Source organism: Lampetra planeri, chromosome 22 (genome assembly GCF_965212315.1).
Source record: "Lampetra planeri chromosome 22, kcLamPlan1.2.h2, whole genome shotgun sequence".
Classification (NCBI taxonomy): domain Eukaryota; kingdom Metazoa; phylum Chordata; class Hyperoartia; order Petromyzontiformes; family Petromyzontidae; genus Lampetra; species Lampetra planeri.
Window position 1 is genome coordinate 7,741,256 of NC_136128.1, and position 20,690 is coordinate 7,761,945.

Sequence of the window (20,690 nt, forward strand, 5' to 3'; positions counted from 1 at the left end):
CTCATCCCTGCACGATTTCTCTCCACCCCCCCCCCACCCGTTGCGCCCCCCCCCCCTCCTCAGCGGCGTGTTTGGCTTGTGGCTGGGAGGCGACCTGTACCACGGGTCGAGCCGGCGCTGCCACACGTTCAAAAACGAGCCGCTGGCCACCCGCGACGACTTCTGCGTGCGGGCACTTGAAGTCTGGGCCTTCGAGTGAGGAGCCCCCGGTGTCTCCCGGCCGAGTGGCCCCCATCGAGGGTCCCCCCCCTACCCCACCCCACGACACCACCCATGCCCCACGCCCAGCGGCGAAGGTGACGATGATGAAAGAGCGCGAGACACGCCAGGGTGACCCTCGCTCACGGGCTCCACGGACGCGTACCAGATGTTCCCTTCCAGGTCCGGGCGTAACCAAAGGGTCCGCCAGCCCCGCCACAACTTTGGCGCAGGTTGTGGCGAGAATTCCTTGCGGCGTGCTGAATGGGCCCCGGGGGGGAAATATTTACGGAGATCGCTCCGACCGCAGTCCGGCTCGGCGACAAAAGGCGGAGTGAGCTTTTGCGGAGCGCGTGGCCGTACGCGAGTTGTACGACGCACTCGTTGTTGCGTGTGCGTACGTGGGTTTGATTTTTGTCGGGGTCGTTGAGGTCGGCGGGGGGGGGGGTGATCGGTGAGCGTCGCTACCGTTTGGTTTGTTGCCCGCTGCCGGCTCTGGGGACTCCACCTTTTCCATGGCCCTCGCCGCGCCGGTCGGTTAGCGGGTGACGGGCTGTGTTCATCTGTGCGAGAAGGTTCTCTTGCCCACTTAATCACACCGCCCTACGAATGACGCGCTTTTATTTGCTCTCTTTACAAGCGGCACAATCGCCCGGGGATTGCCAGCAATCCCCAGCGTAGCAGCCTGGAGCATGTGAAAGGGACTGGGAGCCTCATTAGTGACGAGAATGGCTTTAGTTCTCTGCCGATAGTATTGTGATGCGATGCTTATCTCTGGCCGTGAAATGCTTTAATTGTCCGCGTTTGGGCTTTTGTGATCGCTATCGGCGATTGTTCTGGTCTTGTCCAGCAAAACGTTCACAATTTGAGTCAAACGTGATCTGAAACCAACGTGGTGCGGTATGGTGTGTGCAGGATTTCCAAACAAAGCTTTGGTTTTGGGTTGATTTTAAACGAGCCGTTAGATCGTGGAAACGAAAAAAATAATGCAGGAATTGGTGCAGGAAAAAGTCTCGTGAGGTGCTAATAAAAAAATAAAAATTGTAGCATCTTAATTGGTTCTTCTGGTATAAGCCATGGCCTTGTACAATGCGCCTGAATCTCTCTCTCTCTCTCTGATAGGTCCCAGAGCTCGCTGTTAATAGTGAAGCAAGCCCGGGTGGTCACATTGCACGTGTTGTCGCTCCCATGCTGTGTTTTAATTTCCTAATCGGGATGAGTGACCACTCATGCACCACCTGCACCATGCCTGGCCTTTCAATTGGGGCAGATAAAACATCTCGTGGTACAAGGTCTGATGAAATGTTCCTTTGACCTAATGTTAGACCTCGTTCTGAGCCACATTTTTACACTTTAAATAATGATACTTGGTATATTAACTTGGGAAAAATCTGCAAGTTTCATGCTTTTAACGTCCTAGCCTCAAAGCCTTTCAACAACACATCATATTTAAAACGGATCTCTTCGTGAACACACCAGGGGTTATCCGCATGTGAAATACAAATCACAAGTATGCTCTTCTGCACAAAAACAGACACTCAAAGCGTGGACAACCTCTGAATTGATCTTCACGGAACACTCTTTGATGCAGCGCCAGTGACGTATTATTTTTAGACGAAACTTGATGGTGGATTCCGTCCTGTACAATTTTCTTTCCGACTGCAGTATATCCGAGGCTGCGATCGTCATTCTACGTTGTTATAGACTTCGCAGTAGTCTTTGAGCCATGTTATATTCCACTTAAATAATACAACTCTAAAAGCTGAAACGACCACCAGGAACGTAATTCGAAGCTTCTTGAGAATCTTAACAGTTTGGTGTTCTTGCAGGGGTTGTGTTTGTACAATCCGCATGTAAATTCCTTGCTAATTTTTTGTACATGATTCCCAAAAAGTAATTGTTGCGGAAGCTTTGTATTTGTTTTCGTATGGCAGGATGGAAAAAAGCAACGGTCTTGAAACGTGCTCTAGTTGTTGTGCTACGTTTTTTCTTAAAACCAATCCAAGCAGGCAGTCAACGACGTATAGCACTTCCAATTAGCACGGCTGGCGACGTACGGTGCGAAAGAAGTTCAGCATCCATTGCGCTCGTTTTTTTCTTCAACACACAAGGGAAATCGCCCATGGTTGGCAGAACTTAATTAAAGTTTGCTGTGGCCACCTTCATTAGAACGATCGCTCGTTGCCGTAAACTGAGCGCATGTGTTTTTGGGAGTAGTTGCTGCATTCGAAGGCAGCGGTAGGTCAGGCAATGTGGAGATGCGTGGACCTGTGTTTTGGCAGGGCTTGTTTCACGCGCGTTTGACCGAATTAACCACCTCATTGAAATGAACGCTAGTTGCCGGAAGTTGAGTGCATGTGCTTTCGGGAGTAGTTGCTGCATTCGAAGGCAGCGGTAGGCCAGGCGTTGTGGGTGTCCGAGGCCTGGGTTGTTTTAACTGAATCGTGATTGAATCATTCTGTTGTTGTGGTCCAGTAACAACTACACGAAGATCGGTGCTGTTCCTTGGTTTGGTAAATGTCATGTCGGGTTATTATGATTGCACCTTTGCTGCCATTAGCGATGTGAAGCTCGCGAATGTGATAGACGCATTGCAGGAACTTTAACGAGTTTGAATTCGACGTTTGTTTCTTCATTATATGGAGATTTGCTTGAAATGCACGGCTCTACGTTACTGTATTTCTTTTATTATTAACGTAATTTTTTTATTATATTTTAATACAATACTTGAAATGTGTTTTCTAAACGGTTGGTGCTTGGCCCCCCCGAGTGCGATGAATTATATTGCATCTTGGAAAACTGAAACTTGCATTATAACACTTTTAAGAATATTAATCTTTTTAACGATATCCACATATTACCTTTGCTCCGGACACTTTTCCTCCAGTATTTGGTCGTTTAAATGAAATAATGTAATGGAATATTCACATGCTGTGCACGTTCGTGCGGTTACGACTTTGGTTAACCGTGAGTAAAATAATTGAATAATGTACAGCCCTTTGTCACTTGACTGCTGGATTGAAGGCTTCCCATTGACGTGTCAGTGGTGTGGGTTATATGACCATACTTCACCATCCTGATCAGCGTGGGCTGGTGCATTGAAGGCCACAGGACCGGTTGTGGATATCGCTCGCCGCTGATGATGCCCGTTATCAGGAATCAAACTCGGGTCACAGCGCAGGGTTCATGGCACGGTGAGATCACCAATGTGCCATCGCTACACCATTGTTACGTACTCCATCCCCCTTACACAGTATTCCGATGTTTTTCCAAGATGCTATATTTTTACCACTTTTTGCAAACGAAGGTTTTTTTTTTTTAGTATTTGACCACGCGGATGTGTTATTGATGAAAGAATTTTGCTGGTTGCTCGTAAAAAAGAAAAGTATTGCATATCTGTCGCTCCGTAGTGTGCACTTTGTTTCAAGCTTATAAGAGCAATGTAATGGAACGTAACGACATAATCTAGTGACCGCTTGTGTTGAGCACATTGAAAAACTTGGTCACAATTCCACTTGGGTGAGAAAAAAAGGTCCCTTGTTACCGTGACCATTAACAGTTATTTAGGTTCCTTTAGGGAAAAAGAAGACATTAACTGAAGTTTAAAACTGAAATTAGTTACTTGAAATGTAATGAATTTACAAAAAAAAAAACCCTAAGAACTTGATGCCTTGCAGGTGCATGCAGTCCATCCCCATACGCCAATCTTCCCCACTAACTCGCTAATTTCAGAGAGGTTTTAAAAACAATACACACGATTGCGTTTTCCTGTGTTTGGTTGTAGAAAGATGGAATATGCGACTAGTCATCTGTATTTGGCAGTCGCCTTGTACACAGCAGGGTGCCATGAGTGGCTTCAGTGTGTGGCAGGAGGCAGACGCTGTCTTTTCTTTTTGCAGTCTCAACAGATGCACTTGGTAAAATGTAACATTTGGAACGCAACACGATGCCTTTTTGTCAGAGTTTCTTCCTCTACCGGATGGGCGAGCGTTTGAAATCTCCTGCAGTTTCGCGTGAGCAGCAGTGCGGCGAGGATGGGCAGGGGGGACCAGAGCACTGGGTCAAAGCACTGAGCTTGCAATGTTGGCATCCTGGGTTGAAGTCCGGCTTTCAATCACCCGTGATGAAGCCACCTTCCTCAAGTGCGTAGAGCAGTGGTGGGCCTCGGCCTGACCGCGAGCCAGTGACTAAAATGAATCGTTCAGTTTCGTCGTTGGCATAATTTGCTTTGTTCAAGCCCTTGAGAACGAAGTCTTCTTCAGTTTGACACGTGACAAGTGCTTTCTGCAGGGCATATGAAGATCTGCCCCGAGTGTGGATAAATCGGCACGTTCGTGCTACTTAAGACGTGATGTCTTCTGGTGCGGTTCTCCAAAAACACGATGTGGCACGCCGCTTTCGGCGAGCGTTCCGGATGGAGCCGAGTTTTTGTTGCCTCGTGACGCCGATAATGCAGTTGGGATATAAAGGAGGGGATACGAAAGCAAAAAAGAAAGGTCTTGGCGAGGAAATTCGTTTTTTTTTTAGACGGGTGATGCTTTCAACTCGAGCAGCTGTTAACGGGGGTAACATATTTCACCACTCCACTTCTGGAAAACCGCGTGCGCTTGTGAACTTAAACTGCAAAACTCAAAGGGGCATTTGACATCGCTACTGCGCCCGGCCCGCATTGAGAATAATTTTTGCGTTTTTGGCGGATCGTGACGTGCTCATTGCTGCAGAATTAGAAAGAGCACTTGCGGCAATTCCAGGGTGTACTGCAGTGCTCCGACAAAGGTGGTAGCAGTAAGATCCGCTCCAGTAAAGTTGACCGATTCCAAAATGTATAGTTTTCCACTCGGTGGTAATTCGACGTGAGACGATGGCTTTCTTTGTTGCGTTCGTGCCGTTCGTGTGTAGCCAACTTATACGAATGAGTTCTGTGAGGGTGGGCAGTTTCTGGTCATGGTGGGGAGAGAGAGGGGGGGGGGTGGGTGGGAGACGTGCTGCACCCGTGTCGACCTGTGGGTAAACTGTGCATAGACATCGTTGTCTGGAATGTTCAGTAAATGGTGGGGTAAAGTGTGGGTATTACAGCCACCCTTTTCGGCAAGTCTTCGTGGCGTAGGCGCTGCGTGTGGCCCGTATTAATTTAGCGCTGGAGGTAGTTCACGTCAGGATTTAAGGGGTCAAGAGTCCATTCAGGCAACTCTTGCTCTTGCTAACGTTTCCGTGGATGGTGGCGCCTCTTCGTGGCTTGCAGCGGCGGTGTGACATGAACCCATTAGTTGCGATGTATACAAAAGAAACAAAAAAAAAACATCGATTCTTCCATATGATTCAACGCTTGTATCGTGAGATTAAGAATCTGTATTAATCGACAAATCGGTGCATCGTTTCACCTCCTAATCAATGATGTCACGTCGGCGAATTTCTAACGGTTGCACGCAGTGGAACAATTTGTGAACGGGTCCTGCCTGTCTGGTACAATGATGCTGCAGCAAGTCTTGTAGCTGTTGTGTAAGCATAACCCAAATGAATTTGAGCATTGTGTTATTGAAGCGTCTGTGCATCCAACTCAAGATCAGCGGTGGTTGCATGCCGTGCACAAAACTCTGCGGACTGGTAAGACGTTACATCGGTAGGCTCTTGTGTGGCCTTAAAGATTAAAGCCATTGCTGTATACGGGACATCTCATCGGTGGACTGCAATGCCATTGTAGCTTCATAACAAATCCACTGTAGCGGAGAGGTATGGATGACGTGCGATGTGGGGCTCTTGCCAATTAAAACTTTCGCCGTTTATTTTTTTTTAAAGCTTTATTCAGGGAGGGGGCTCCTCCTTGGGGTTTTTAGTGCCCAGAGAAAACGACGCCCTGGGGAGGGGGAGTGCTTGGGGCTGATTCAGCGGAGGGGGGGGGGCAGAACCCTGTTATGTCAGCTCATAACAAATCCCCATTTATCTTCCACGACCAAAACAACGTTTTCCAATTTACAACTTGGTAGGTGAATTATATTTGTTTTCAACTTCATGCAAATCTAAAAAACACATGAATATAATGCTATGGTAGTTACAGTACTAGACTGGGACTGTCTGGAATTTGTACGTTTCTGTGCGGCGTGGAGACGCGGTGAACAACAAATCAGCATGGCTTTGCGGTATACTCTTTGGTTTTTTCGGTAAAGTCACGTAGGTAAAACATTAAACTAAATTAAATCACGACGTTTCGGGCGCAACACAAGCGTCCCTCTGTTGCGCCCGAAACGTCGTGATTTAATTTACTTACAATTTTTCTACCTACGTGACTTTACCGAAAAAAACAGAGCGTATGAATCCTTGCAGTCACGAAAACTTCAAATCTAGAATGGCTTTGCAGTGTTTATTTTTTGCCATTCGGGAGTGCAATTTTATATTTCTGTCGCTCAACTTTCACGAGTTCGTCAGCCGCCACCTCCTATGACACACACAGCAGCGGTCCCCAACCTTGTTGGCACCAGGGACCGGTTTCGTGGAAGACAATTTTTTCACGGACCGGGGAGTGTGAGCGGTCATCATTGGGTCTTTCCCCCTTTTCAAAGAAGCTCTCCAGCGACGTTTGCTTTCTACTCATGTTGGCTACTAGGGGTTAGAGCTTGTGGGCTCACCAACACTGTGACTGGGACAAGTGCGTAGTGCGGGGAAGAGGCGCGGATGTAAGTGGTCAATAATAAAACAATGGGGGCAGGTTCCACGCGCGGACTCACCGCTCTCACCTCCTGCTGCTGCTGTGCGGCCCCGTTCCTAACAGGACACGTGACCGGTAGCGGCCCGAACCCCTGATATACAGGACACAATACCCACTCACGCTCTGTTGAGGACACGCAGGAGATCAATGGTCGCCAATCCACCTAACACAGTGATGATCCATTCTGGTGGATGCCACCAGCTGAAGACCAACAACGACCCTGCAATATATTTCAGTGTTTTTTTTTCACTAATTTGCAAAGGAGGGCCCACTTTTGCCGATAAGACATCGTCAGCGTGAGGGCCTCAACACGTTTGAAACCATTGGGGTTTGGCAGCACGATGATGGTGGGGTGTTTTCACCCGTTGTGTATCGTGCCGGGGGCCCCACTAGTGGCCCGCGGGCCTTGCACTGAAGAACATCGATCGACACACACAAAGTATTAGCGCCCTCTATTGGTAGGCATTGTTTTTAAAGCATTAATTATTGGGATAATTTTGTAGTTGATTTGCCATCACCCGAAACGAAAAATGTTTGTTCGCTTATGTTCGTGTTCTGATGTGTCCTCGGAGCAAGACAATAGTGTTACTATCCACCGCCGAATGGCACTCCACGTATTGACCGCCATTGCTGGAGAGTAACGAACAACTGCACTCGACAGAAAGAAATGTACCCGTAAAAACAAAGTTTTTCACTATAAATCCTTTATATGCGTGGCATCGGGGTGGCTAGAGTCCTCTCGTCCTCTGGCTTGAGATGGCTGCCACCTATGGGTCAGATGATTGTGTGCCAGCATTAACCAATTGGTAAATAAATATTGAAATTTTTTTCCCTAAACAGTGTAAAATTTTGGGAACAAAAATTTCACGAAAATTCAGTGTCACGCACAACGAGTGTGTGTGCAAAATGTCAGCTCGATTGGATCACGGGAAGTGGGTTAAAAAACGACCGAAAGATTTGCACGGTCCTAAGCAAGCAAGCAAGCAAGCGAACTTAATATAAAGGATTTTAAAAAATTCAGAAACATTTTGAAAAACCACCGTTGATTTTTCTGGGGTTCATGGTCAAAATTAGTTTTTTTTATTTTCGTAAACCCAACCTCGGCTCGTGTGCATGAGTAAGGAGGTTTGTGGCATCGTAGGACTGACCGACCGTGGTCATTGCTGGGTTGAAGGGAGCACGTTTTGTGTCGTCTCTCGTCTGGTACCAGACTTGGCCTCGGTGCCCCTGCCCACCAAAGGTCCTTCGGTGTTTAATGATCTCCAGATTATTATTTTTCCGACCACGTCAAGGAAATGTCCTCTTGCAGAATGAAACAATCCGCTGCTGGATAAACGAACGCACACGCCGTCTCTGTCATACACTCCGATTAGCCGATTCGTGTAGCGGTTGGGCGTGAAGTGATTCCACTGTGATTTAAATTGGCATAGGAGCCAGGAGGCTACACATTTACGTGCTTTATTGATTTTTCCGAGAAAGGAAGGAACCCATGAGCCTTGACCTCTTTGCCTGCTGTCCCCTGCTGTGCATGCGCTTGCCAGTTCCTGTACTCCACTTAAATTGGGGGCGCCACGGTGGCGAGATGTTAATTTCCTCGCCGGGTATACAGGAGGTCGTGGGATCCCTACCCTGCTGTATATTTGGAGTTTGCATGTTCTCCCTGTGGTCGCGTGGATTTCTCTCCGGGTCCTCCGGTTTCTTCCCTCCGCATTTAGAATCGACATCACGCGTCTCGAGTATAAATTTGCACGCGACAAAGCCACTTCGTTGATTCTAGATTTGAAGCTTTCGTGACTGCAAGGATTCATACTCTTAGGTTTTTTTCGGTAAAGTCACGTAGGTAAAAATTTAAAATTAATAAAAGTAAAATAAAATAAAAATGAGGCAACACAAGCTTCCGTCTTCAGGTGGAACCGTCACAGCACGATAGCTGTATCAAGTGAGAGAAATTCCAAGAACACAGTATTTGTATATATACTGGTTGAGGGTGGGAGGAGCCAAGGTAGGCCCTGAATATTATTATTGTGAGGTTCGGTGCGGCTGAAGCACGCTGTTAGGAATGAGCCTTTGTTGTGTAAACTCGGTGCGGATGATGTAGAGGTGGTTGGTTTCTCATTTATGGCCAGTTCAGCCCTTGCAGGCTTGCACGCCACCAATGTCGACATCCCCCACCCGCCACCACTGCCCCCTGCACTCGTGGTTTTCTCTGGGCACTCTGATTTCCTCCCACGTACCAAACACTCAATAATCGAATTCGTCAAACATTCCCATGTCCCGATTCCTCCTGGATGAAAAAAAGAAATACAGTAAAACCTTGGATTGCGAGTAACTTGGTCTGCGAGTGTTTTGCAAGACGAGCAAATTTTTTAAAATAAATATTAATTTGATAAACGAGCGAGGTCTTGCAATACGAGTAGTACGCGTGTACGCTTTGTCTGCCGAGCGTCACGTGATCACAACTGATATACGAGTGCTTTGGATTGGAAACACGTTTCCGGAACGAATTATGCTCGCAATCCAAGGTTTTACTGTATTGGCGATGCCTTCCTCGGTAAAGAATCAACTTTTTGATCGGTTTCACTCGGAGGACAGGGTCGGCCTAAGGTTATTAAACTGTTTCGAGTCGTGTGCTAAACGCTTAAGAAAATATAAATGCCCCCATAGTCGGTTCACCCAAGTCATACCTAATGCTGAAGATACAGCTAAAAACAATGTGGGTAATTCCATTGAAGCCACGATAAAACATTGCAACAGTTGTTAAATTAAATTTCAGTATATAATTGGGAAAAAAAACCGTAGTAACACCGCACCTACTTGGAAATTTATTTACAGGCCGGGTGCTGCGTACTTCTTATATCGTACAGGAACGGCTGTCGCTAGGCTTGCCCTAGGCTCTACTGCAGCAAGGGCATCGATATGCGATGTCAGGCGCTTTGGGTTGCTAAGGCATTGCCTAGAAATGGAAATCCTCGGACGTAGCCTAGTACCGGATACTCGTACAATGAATACACGATGAAATAATAATGATGTATAATGACTGCTACAGTGGAAATGAATGTATACAGAATGGGTGGCCTTTTGTGGCCTTACAAGTTATATAAAAAAAATCGGTGGCATATGCCCGTTTACACTGAAATCTACATTCCGTCCCGGTTGTATTTAATAAAGGACTTGCACAAGGTTGAACACGAGGGCTGGCACGTGTGCCTGCCAAAAGAGGGGTCACCCTCTCTACCTGCTCGTGCACCACACACACACACAGTTGCATCCCCCCCTTGCCTTGATGATGTACATGCTGCATTTACAAATAAAACGTGTATACCTGTGCCGTGACCCATCTCTGTTCAAACTTTTTACACGCTTTTTATTAACTCACTCTGTCTGTTGTTGTTGTATCCTCAAATCTTGTAACTCAATTTTAACCCACTTCCCAATGTGGTATCGACTTCAAACTTGGTATGCTTATGTCATACTGATGACAATACTATATTCTATCATAAAAATATACATTTTAAAACATTCCTTTTATATTTTATGTTTCGGCTTGGGTCGAATTGTCCACGCTCAACTGACGTTGGCTATAATTGACCACAGTCTCTTACGTTATGGCAAGCTTCGGGGCCACTTCCTGGAGTCGTTGAGTTCTGCCATTACTAGTACATTTCATAAAAGCGTGTTTAAAAAAAAGTTTTTTAAAACACATTCCTGTGGAGGGAGCTGGTAGGAACGTTGGGTTGCTCGGTCAATGGCCAGGGTCAGCGGCGGCGTGGTGTATTCCGCAAATATGGCCGACTGTGAGGGCGGGCACAAGCCGGCGTGAGTAGGTTAGACGTTGAGTTTTATAAGGGCACCACGGGGTGACCAGCCCCACCCCACCCTCCCCACCCAGCCCCTCCCCACCCTCCCCACCCTCCCCACCCAGCCCCTCCCCACGCTCCCCACCCAGCCCCTCCCCATCCTCCCCACCCAGCCCCTCCCCAACCTCCCCACCCAGCCCCTCCTCACCCAGCCCCTCCCCACGCTCCCCACCCAGCCCCTCCCCACCCAGCCCCTCCCCACCCAGCCCCTCCCTGTATGACGGACACAATAATCCCCTGTGGGCTGGTGTAACCAGGAGGTTCCTACCAGTATCACGTGGTAACCCAGTAATCATCCATGGTGCAATTCCACCAGCAGATGGCAATGCTGTCCAGCGATGTAACTTGTCGTGGGGGACGGTCACAGTCTCTTTCGTACACGTGGATCGGGCGTGACAACGTAAAACGTTACACAATTGCCCCGATCCACCGATACACTTCGTTGCTCACATAGGTCGCACACGGGTTTTGATTCCTTACCCGTACCCGTACCCGGCCGCACCAGGGTCGCAAACGGGTAAGGTCGCAAACGGGTACCCGTACCCGGCCGTACCCGTACCCGGCAATACGGGTAGGGTACGGGTATCGGGTACCTGATTGCGACCTCTGGGATAAAGCCATGTTGCAGGCGTGGGTGGGTTGATTCTAGGAACTTGAATTGTGAGAAGAGACAAGACGTTGGGAAATGAGTGACAAACAGTTACCAGTGACTCACGGCCTACCCGTACCCGTACCCGGCCGCACCAGGGTCGCAAACGGGTACCCGTACCCGGCCGGGTACGGGTAGCCGGGTATCGGGTAGGGTACGGGTATCGGGTACCCGGTTGCGACCTCTGGTTGCTCAGGATATACCTGGGCGTGACCAGCTGCATGTGAACCTGTGTGCCGTTGTTCTGCAACTACAGCTGCAGGAGGCGTACGGGACTAGGAGAAGAACAAGACGGGGCAGTGGCAACTTCGTTTCAGAATGTTTGAGCAAGCCGAAGGTAGTGAAGGGTAATCGGCCCCAACGTGGAGTGTTGGCGAATGTTGTTGTTCACAATTATGGACGTATGAAGTCAAAAAGTCGAAGTGATATCCGCCTCAATTGAGCATTCAGGGAGTATATTCTTGGTTCTTTCGGTAAAGTCACGTAGAAGGGAAATAATAAAATAATACAAATAAAACATAATAAGATAAAATTCTCACGACGTTTCGGCCACAACGCAAGCAGCCGTCCTCGGGTGAAGAACAACCCCGAGCCAGTGGTGGAAATTCCACGTTGCAGTGGCGGGGGTGAGTCTATCCACAACAACAACCACTGGTGACTTTCCTCCGTCAATGATACTCACTTTAGCGACCCCGTAAAAATGATGGGCTGAATGAAACTCCCTCCCAAGAGAGGATTTGAACTCGCAAACTTTGTGGTTGTGTGCCGCTCGCTCTGCCTCTGAGCCGCCTGGCCCACGTGTCCAGGAGAGCTGGAAACCATTCAAATCGATTCTTGTTTTGACCTTCGCGTGAATGGGTTGCACTCCTAGTGGCTGCATGGGACACAATGACCCATTGCATGCAGCAGCGGATGTGAATAACAAAAAAGAAACGATTTTTATACTGTATACGTAATTTGATGCATGTAGCCAGAGCTTAAGAATTGACAATGATAACACTGGTCAACACACTTTTTCTGGCATAAGGTGTTCCAACGGTTTTTTGGGTAATTTTGGGGTGCTGATTCCAAATCTGGCATCAGTTTTTGTCTATCACATCAGGTTTTTGAGATATCAAATATTGCATTTTCAATAAAAACTGCAGAAGAAAAATATTAAATAAATGTGGATATCTACATAGAATTATATTATAAACACACTATCCTAAAAATACAGCACCATATTTTAACACTAAAGCAGTCACTGACTCGCAACAACTTGCAATCATAAGTGACAGAGTTAATTTCGGGTAAAATCAATGAAAATGGGGTATGCCGATAGCATAAAAATGAGATATGATAGAGCAAATCTGAGATCAGATTTGGAATCAGCACCCTGAAATTAGTCTAAAACAGCTGCAAAAGTCCAGGCCAGAAAAAATGTTTTTTGTTGTTGTTGACCGGTGTTTTCAATCGGTCAATGCAGGATTCACTCGCTTACTGCGGGCTCGGTTTGTGCGATTTCACTCACATGCGGCTCACCTATTTCTACCCAAAATTCTCTCTGTGCGGGTTGAAGTCACTCAGATGCGGTTATGTGGTGTGACGTGGGACAACGTTGTGTGTGTACTGCGCGTGTACTGTGTCTAATGAACGGTGTGTGTCATGTGTGTGTACTGTGTGTGTAATGTGTATTTTAAACGGTGTGTGTGTACTCTGTGTGTACGGTGTCTAATTAACTGTGTGTGTGTACTGCGTGTGTACTGTGTCTAATGAACGGTGTATGTGTGTACTGTGTGTATGTACTGGGTGTGTACTGTGCATGTAATGTGTCTTTTAAACGGTCTGTGTACTGTGCGTACTCTGTCTAATGAACAGTCTAATTAACTGTGTGTGTGTATTGTGTGTGTACTGTGACTAATGATCTGTGTGTGTACTGTGTCTAATGTACTGTGTGTGTACTGTGACTAATGATCTGTGTGTGTACTGTGTGTGTACTGTGTCTAATGTACTGTGTGTGTACTGACCAGTGTTATTTGCTCGCAGATTCACTCAATCGGGATAACATCTTGCACGACTCAGTCGCTACCGCAGGCCGTGCCCGTGGAAAGGACCCCGCCCCATTGTGGACGTCAGGATGACGTGAACGCCACACACCACGTGTGCTCACACGATGTGCAACGTACTCACGTCAGCGGACACAATATCTGATTGCAAATAAACCGGGACGCTTGGATTGTGAGCTCAATGTGAGCTTTATTTCTACATTGATACACCGTTATTTTTTTTTTTTACAGAACTGGAAACGTTGCATTATGCATTTAAAAATTCGTTAACAAGACTTGTTAACACATTTGAGCATTCTAAAGATATACACTGAGATGCACATTCAATGTGTAATGTATAATATAATTTTATGTTTTTATATACAATTTGTATACATAAACGAGTATTGCTTGTAATACACTGTACCTAATGCAAGGAATATGTTCACAATGGTTATACAAGGCAATGGTTCTCTAACTCCAGCCCACTGGTTCCATGTTTTCAATCAACTTATTAATGAGCCGTGATCCGTGTTTTCCATATATACTGTTAGGTTTTTTCGGTAAAGTCACGTAGGTAATTTTTTTTTAAAGTTAATAAAAGTAATAATGGAAATACAATAAAATAATAAATCACGACGTTTCGGAGGCAACACAAGTCTCCGTCATCAGGTGGGACCGTCACAGCTAAAATGATTAACTTTACATTTTTTTTACCTACGTGACTTTACCGAAAAAACCTAACAGTATGAATCCTTGCAGTCACGAAAGCTTCAAATCTAGAATTTGCCATATATACTGAGTGGAACAGATGGCAATTGTACAAATCTGGTCAGGATCGGTGGCTCTGGGGACTGGGGTATGTGAGGCAATAATAAAGCATCATCATAATCTTTGTATTTAATTTATCTGACCAAAAATTACACGTTTGTTCCAAAGTTCGTGAATATATCTATTAAGACACTGAATTTCAGTCGCCTATCGTGGTGCTTATCATTTGTAAGTTATAATAGGATGGAACGGGCACTTATAAAGTGAGGGAAAAAATATTTTTTTTTATCCCAGGGATTCAACCAAACTTTGAATTTGACAGTTTTACTCCTAGCCCAAAAAAAAAAAAATGCAGGTGTCTGAACTGTAAATTCACTCAACACTCAACACTGACACTCGTTGAACGGGAATAAATTCCGTCGTCAGCAACGGTCGGTTATGACAATCAATGAGAGGCTTGACATTGTGCCTCTGTCGCGTTCGCCTGCACGCGGGGATGCTGTCATCACCTGGAGATGAAACATCGCGAGCTCGGGAGAAACTCTGCAATGCACACGCGCAAACCTCAACGCGTGGAACAACACGGACGCTCAAATGAAGTTGACGGTGACATGCTTGGGATGTTGAAGGTATCGCAATAGTGAATTAAAAGTTTCGTTTAACCAAGTGATTTTAATAGCTTAGGTATTGGAAGTTTAACACTTGTACTGCAACACCGCGCGCGCGCATTCTTTTCAATGTCAGACGCTAAAAGGTAATACGTGTGCAATAACAACCACATTATAATTGCAATTTTAGAAAAAACTATCGAGCCGAGTGCTACAATAATAGTAATAATAAGTTATCAGCACCGTACGGCGAGCCAGGCAAATTACATCCGCAGCTGTCTCCATTCCCATTTGGTCAAAACGAACAGCTCAATCAACAGCTCCCAACTCTTTCGGGTCCACGAAATTTTGACACCGCGACGAACGCTGAAGGTGTGGGGCTACGCTCGTTGCGCGCAGTCCTCGTGGAATCGTTGCCTTCCGCATGGGGCGACGTTCCAGTGCCAAGGCAAACGCAGACTCTTCCGTGAGACCTGATGAACACATTCGCGCCCGCCGCGGAGAGACAATTTGCAGGATCGACTACTTAACCGCCCGCAGCGCTCGAGGTGATTTCCTTCCAGCGTAGTTGGGTCAAGCAATCATAAATTAGGATTTAAATGAAAAAAACTAACTAACTAAACCCATCACCTTTGGCACTGACTATAACATTAACAGTGGGAAGTAACATTCTGTAAACCGCTTTAATATATATACGGACACACACACACGTATGCATGTTAACAAGCGGAAATGGAGACCAGTCAAAAGTTCTTAAAAAAACGATGCCAACAATATGCAGACCCACGACATTACCGATATAATATATATTTTAAATGCCGTAGGTCTACCATCAGAGTATTGATTAAGTACGAAGTGCAGGTTTGTTATACCTTTCAACATAATTCTGTGGATTGTGTTCGCGTGACTGGCATTTGGCTGGTCCTCATTTCTCATCGCAAGTTAGTGAAGTACACGTCCTGGACTGCATAAGATCTTAAACGTATTTCATTCAGCTGTCTGCTCTTACAGTATACACACCACTCCATCCGAGTCGTCCTGCCGCTACGAAGATTGATCTTGATCACTAGAATTATGTTTCGCTAAAGGAATATGGTTATTTGTTTGTCTTTTGCCCATCTGTAGTTAGTTAGTCCGCTTAGGAGTTTCTGTTTTTTTGCATGCGTGGTTTTCTTGCATGTGCGTTTTTAAAAACATTTTCACCACAGTTTGTCAATGCACTTTTTAAACAGAAGAACAATGACGCTTATTACGAAATACAAAAGACGTTGATTGACTCTTGTAGACATTATTACATGTAGATTGTTGACATCGATACATTTTTTCCAAGGTTCACATTCAAACGAACAGCTGCCTCTTGCGGAAGACCCGTGCGCTATCCGGTAATAACCCAAAAAGATTTTTGTTACTTCAAATTGTAAAAAAAGAACCCACATTATACCTGCCATTCATTATCTCTTTGATTTCCCATACATGCATTGGTTGCACACGTACACAACTGTCATCGATAGAAACGTAAGCCTTTCGTCTATTGCACAGCTACAACGGCCTGTGCCAATTCGCACGCGGCTGCGATGTTTACGGCATCAGCGGGACGTTTCGGCGACAGAGCCCGGTGCAACTTGAAGCCTCCAGGTCTCCCTTGCAAAACAGAACTCTGTTTCTCCGCATTATAAGATTCTCCGGAAAGTAAGACGCACCAACAAAAACTTGTGCCCGGTGCCAATAAACGTTATACAAATCTGGCCACGCACGCACGCACACGCAACTCCTGTACCGGATTAGAAGACGCACCCCTCAACTTTTGCTTTAGAACACTCTCCTGCACGGGGAGGGACTTAAAGCGCGTCTCGTCATACGGAGAATTGGGTGGCATCAACGGGCTCTTGCCAAGTTCCAGATTGAGTTGCCGGCGGCGGCCGCATCGATGATGTTGCGCGATGATTCGGTACCGGTTGCCCGAGGCGATCGAAGGATTGAGGAGGTCTTCATTTTCTGCTCTGCGGCGGATTTTTTAAATAGCCGCGTTGAATTAGCGAGCAGGTGGGGTTGGTCCGACATTACTTTAGGATGTTTCCCGAAATGTACGCATGGTGTTGAACTTCTTTCGCACCATACGTAGCCAACCGTGCTTATCGGAGGTGCGGTGTTCACGTTGCCTTTTGTGTTTCGTTTCTTGTCCTTCCCTCGCACCTCTGATATTAGCACAGTTGACTATGTATGGTGCGAAAGAAGTTCAGCATACATACGTTAACGTACAAATCCAACAGTGTCTGTGTGTGTGTGTACAGTATTAATAACAAAGGCTTTGCAGCTGCCTCCATCACCGGGCAAGTTACATGCGTACGTACGTACGTGCGTACGTGAGTGCGTATGTACGTGAGTGCGTACGTGAGTGCGTATGTACGTGAGTGCGTATGTACGTGAGTGCGTACGTGAGTGCGTACGTGAGTGCGTATGTACGTGAGTGCGTATGTACGTGAGTGCGTATGTACGTGAGTGCGTACGTACGTGCGTGAGTGCGTATGTACGTGAGTGCGTACGTACGTGAGTGCGTACGTACGTGCGTGCGTACGCACGTATGTGAGTGCGTACGTGCGTGAGTGCGTACGTGCGTGCGTGCGTACGTACGTGCATACGTGAGTGCGTACGTGCGTACGTGAGTGCATACGTACGTGCGTGCGTGCGTGCGTGCGACGGGAACTTGCCATCTAGTAACGAGCAGATCACCGCTGTCGGCTGTGGGTGCCGCCCTAGTTTCGTCGGCAGCGGGGCCGCTCATCTCTCTCCGGAGCATTGGAAAAATGAGCCGGTCCCTTAGTGGCTATTGAAGTGATGTGTTTAGGTTTTGCACCGCGTGCATCGCGCACGGTCACACTCGAGAGTGACGGAAACAAGTTGCCAGTTACGCACGTTTAAAACCAAAAACCCTAAAATCTCACGCCCCAAAAGACGCACGGCCTCGCGCACCGAGGTTCAAGCCAAGGGTGAGCTGCGTTGTCACCGATCAATTCGGAACGAGCAGCGGAATGAGCCTAACAACAGCGTTCTACCCCCCTCCCCTCCAGTTTGAGCCCACTCTTATGCTAATTAACAACAATTAATAAATACGGCTTTCGAAAAACAAAACAACAACAAAAACAATAACAACAACAACAACAGTGCGGACAATTACCAGCTCGTCGGAAAAGTTGCTTTTTTTTGTTGTTGCTGGAATTGCCGAAAGTATTCAGAGCAGCAATTAACGCTGATGAAAGTCTTCAAGTCTGCACGCCGGACGTCTTCACAATCGGCTTTTGTCTCTCTCTCGCGTCGATCTGCCATCAACAGCGAGCTTCAAGGGCAAGTGGAGGTGCAACGACCACTGCCGGCCCGCTGTAAGACAACGAGCCCAGGCTCGCTCCCCCCTCTCTCTCCTCTCTCTTCTCTCCTCTCTCTCTCTCTCGCAAACAACAAACGTTCCACTTATTCCTACTGCCTTCTTGGCTGGTCTTAAGTGCAAGGAACATTAGAACGGGAAATAAAATCACAACAAAAATCGACAATCCAAACGCTCCCACGTTCAGGTCCAGCTCGCTTGAACTGAGATCTGACTGCTAATGTCGCTTTGGTCCGTCTAACGAATTATGCTCCAGCTTCCGACACGTTACTTTGATTAATCTGCTTAGATATTCATTAAAAGGAAAGTACATTTTTTTCTTCCTCCTCCTCCTCCGTAGCCGATCCGTAAAAACACCGCATCGCCGTCGGCTCGAACGACGTGGACGGAGGTCACATGGTGCCGAGGGGGGGGGGCGGGGTCGAGTCACCAACAACCCCCACGACTGCAGAAGGTTTTCACGTCGGCGTCGGCCAAAAAGTCATCGAACCGCCGACCTCGGCGAACACGAACCGCAACTCCCTCGAGCCTTCACCCTCCCCCCTGCCCACCTCCCGCTAACCGGGCGGTTAGGAGGGCCCACCGATGGGAAAGGGAATCAAGATTTTCCTCTTGCAAGCCGAAAGGAACGCTCGGCGCGGATCCGCGGCCAGGTCACAGGAAGGCGGAGCCGTTGGGAGGGGCGTAGGAGAATCCGGCGAAGGCGTCCCTCGCCTCCTGGAAGCTGGCGCTCACCGCAAACTCTCCCGGGGAGCGGCACAACGAGCCGGGCACCGGCTCTGAGATGAACTCCGGGTCAAAGTGGCGCAGGTCGGACGGTCCGTTCTGCACGCGGGGGGAGGGGGAGGAGGGCGAACGATTGATCATGAGCCCATGTTTGTCTCGGTCGTAAAAAAACGGCGGTCTCACTCCAGCCTGGAGCAGGGCGATGGGAGAAAATGTTGAGTTCGTAAAGCGCACGATGTGCATGTTGATGTTGTTTGAGAAAGTGCACTGGAGGGTTCAATGCCTGGCCCATTGGCTTTGCTTCCCGACGGCCACCTTTCTCTGATACCCGAGGCCAATGTGACCCAAACTTTCGAGACGACACCAGATGTCAGACGGCAGGGCAGTGCCCAGCAACGTCTGTCGGAGAGCTTTACCTTCAGTCAAGTGCCGTTAAGGGCAATGACATTCAATTAGCTCCCGGAATAAACGCTGTTCCGGGCCGTTAGCCATGTTGCCCTTTCCCCATACCTCCGATTAGCACAGTTGGCTACGTGCGTTGCGAGAGTAATTAAACGTAAATAAATAAGCCAAGACGACGATCTGGGTCTCCTCCGTGACATTAGTACTGTCACGCACATGCCCCAAATCAGGCTTTTAAATGCAATCGTCGTTGTTGTTGTTGCTTGCCAGCTGCTTGATCATTGAGCACCGATGATGCGTGTGCTGAGCTCGCTAGGACCGCTGCCCTAGCCCTGGTCTTTGTGATCACAATCTCTGATGAGCCCGTTCATTGTGGCCGTCCTGGATAACCGAGGGACTCTTGCACCAGGGTCACTGGGGGGGGGGGGGGGGGTCACTGGGGGGGGGGGTCACTGGGGGGGGTCACTGGGGGGGGTTAACTGGGGGGTCACTGGGGGGGTCACGGGGGGGTCACTGGGGGAGGGGGTCACTGGGGGGGGTCACTGGGGGGGAGGTCATTGGGGGGGGTCACTGGGGGGTCACTGGGGGGGTCACTGGGGGGGGTCACTGGGGGAGGGTCACTGGGGGGTCACTGGGGGAGGGGGTCACTGGGGGGGGTCACTGGGGGGGGTCACTGGGGGGTCACTGGGGGGGTCACTGGGGGAGGGTCACTGGGGGGGTCACTGGGGGGGTCACTGGAGGGGGGTCACTGGGGGAGGGTCACTGGAGCGTGGCGTCGCTTCTGGTGGTTGGACGTGAGGCTCACCACGTTGGGGTTGAACGGCGGCACGATCTTCTTTGAGAGGAGATCTTCCCAGTTGATGGGGGAGAAGAAGACGTGACCTTTGATCTCCGTCTGGTGGGGGCGAGGGCGAAGGGGTGTGTGCGAAATGAACAAAGTTAGATTGAGACCTCGTTTCTTTCGAGCTGCTGGTTGGCTACGTACGGCTCGAAAGAATTTCGACGCACACACATACAGGCATGCGAAGGAGTGATCGGCCCAACCCGCTCGCTCGCGTGTCGACATCCCTCCAGTTGGAGGAAGATGGAGAGAGCCTAAAATGTAAATATCTATGAAATGGGCTAAAGGCGTGAATATCCTCGCTGATAAGGCGACACTCCTGCGAAGACAATGGGGAAGCGCCAATACTTAATATTCAACACCTGAGCGGCAGCACATTCTAATGAAATAATGGATAAAAAATCGTTCAGGTGGAGAAAAGAACATGGCTCTTTTTGAATTAGCAGTAAAGTTAAAAATAGCGGAATGTCCATGCATTGCAATACGGCGGTGGGTGTGGAGGGGGAGGGAGGTGGGCGGGGGAAACAAACGA

General features: G+C 48.0%; 2 protein-coding genes across 6 annotated transcripts in view; one reads left to right on the plus strand and one right to left on the minus strand.

The window, feature by feature from the left end:
- LOC144724967 (nuclear receptor coactivator 7-like) overlaps positions 1 to 3,593 on the plus strand; it is a 65,390-nt gene extending 61,797 nt beyond the window's left edge. For both annotated transcript variants that reach the window (XM_078604329.1, XM_078604331.1), the window contains exon 15: positions 64 to 3,593. In XM_078604329.1, coding sequence (XP_078460455.1) covers positions 64 to 199 — 136 coding nt within the window. In that variant the 3' untranslated portion in view covers positions 200 to 3,593. The remainder of the gene's footprint in view (positions 1 to 63) is intronic.
- Positions 3,594 to 17,412: 13,819 nt separating this feature from the next.
- The window catches only part of LOC144724968 (serine/threonine-protein kinase Sgk1-like), a 41,146-nt gene continuing 37,868 nt past the window's right edge, over positions 17,413 to 20,690 (minus strand). For 3 of the 4 annotated variants that reach the window (XM_078604334.1, XM_078604332.1, XM_078604335.1), the window contains exons 13-14: positions 20,123 to 20,212; positions 17,414 to 19,014 (exon numbers count right to left, since the gene is read on the minus strand). In XM_078604334.1, the coding sequence (XP_078460460.1) occupies positions 18,844 to 19,014; positions 20,123 to 20,212 (261 nt within the window). In that variant the 3' untranslated portion in view covers positions 17,414 to 18,843. Of the gene's footprint in view, positions 19,015 to 20,122; positions 20,213 to 20,690 lie in introns of all 4 variants that reach the window. The other variant, XM_078604333.1, reaches the window with a different exon arrangement.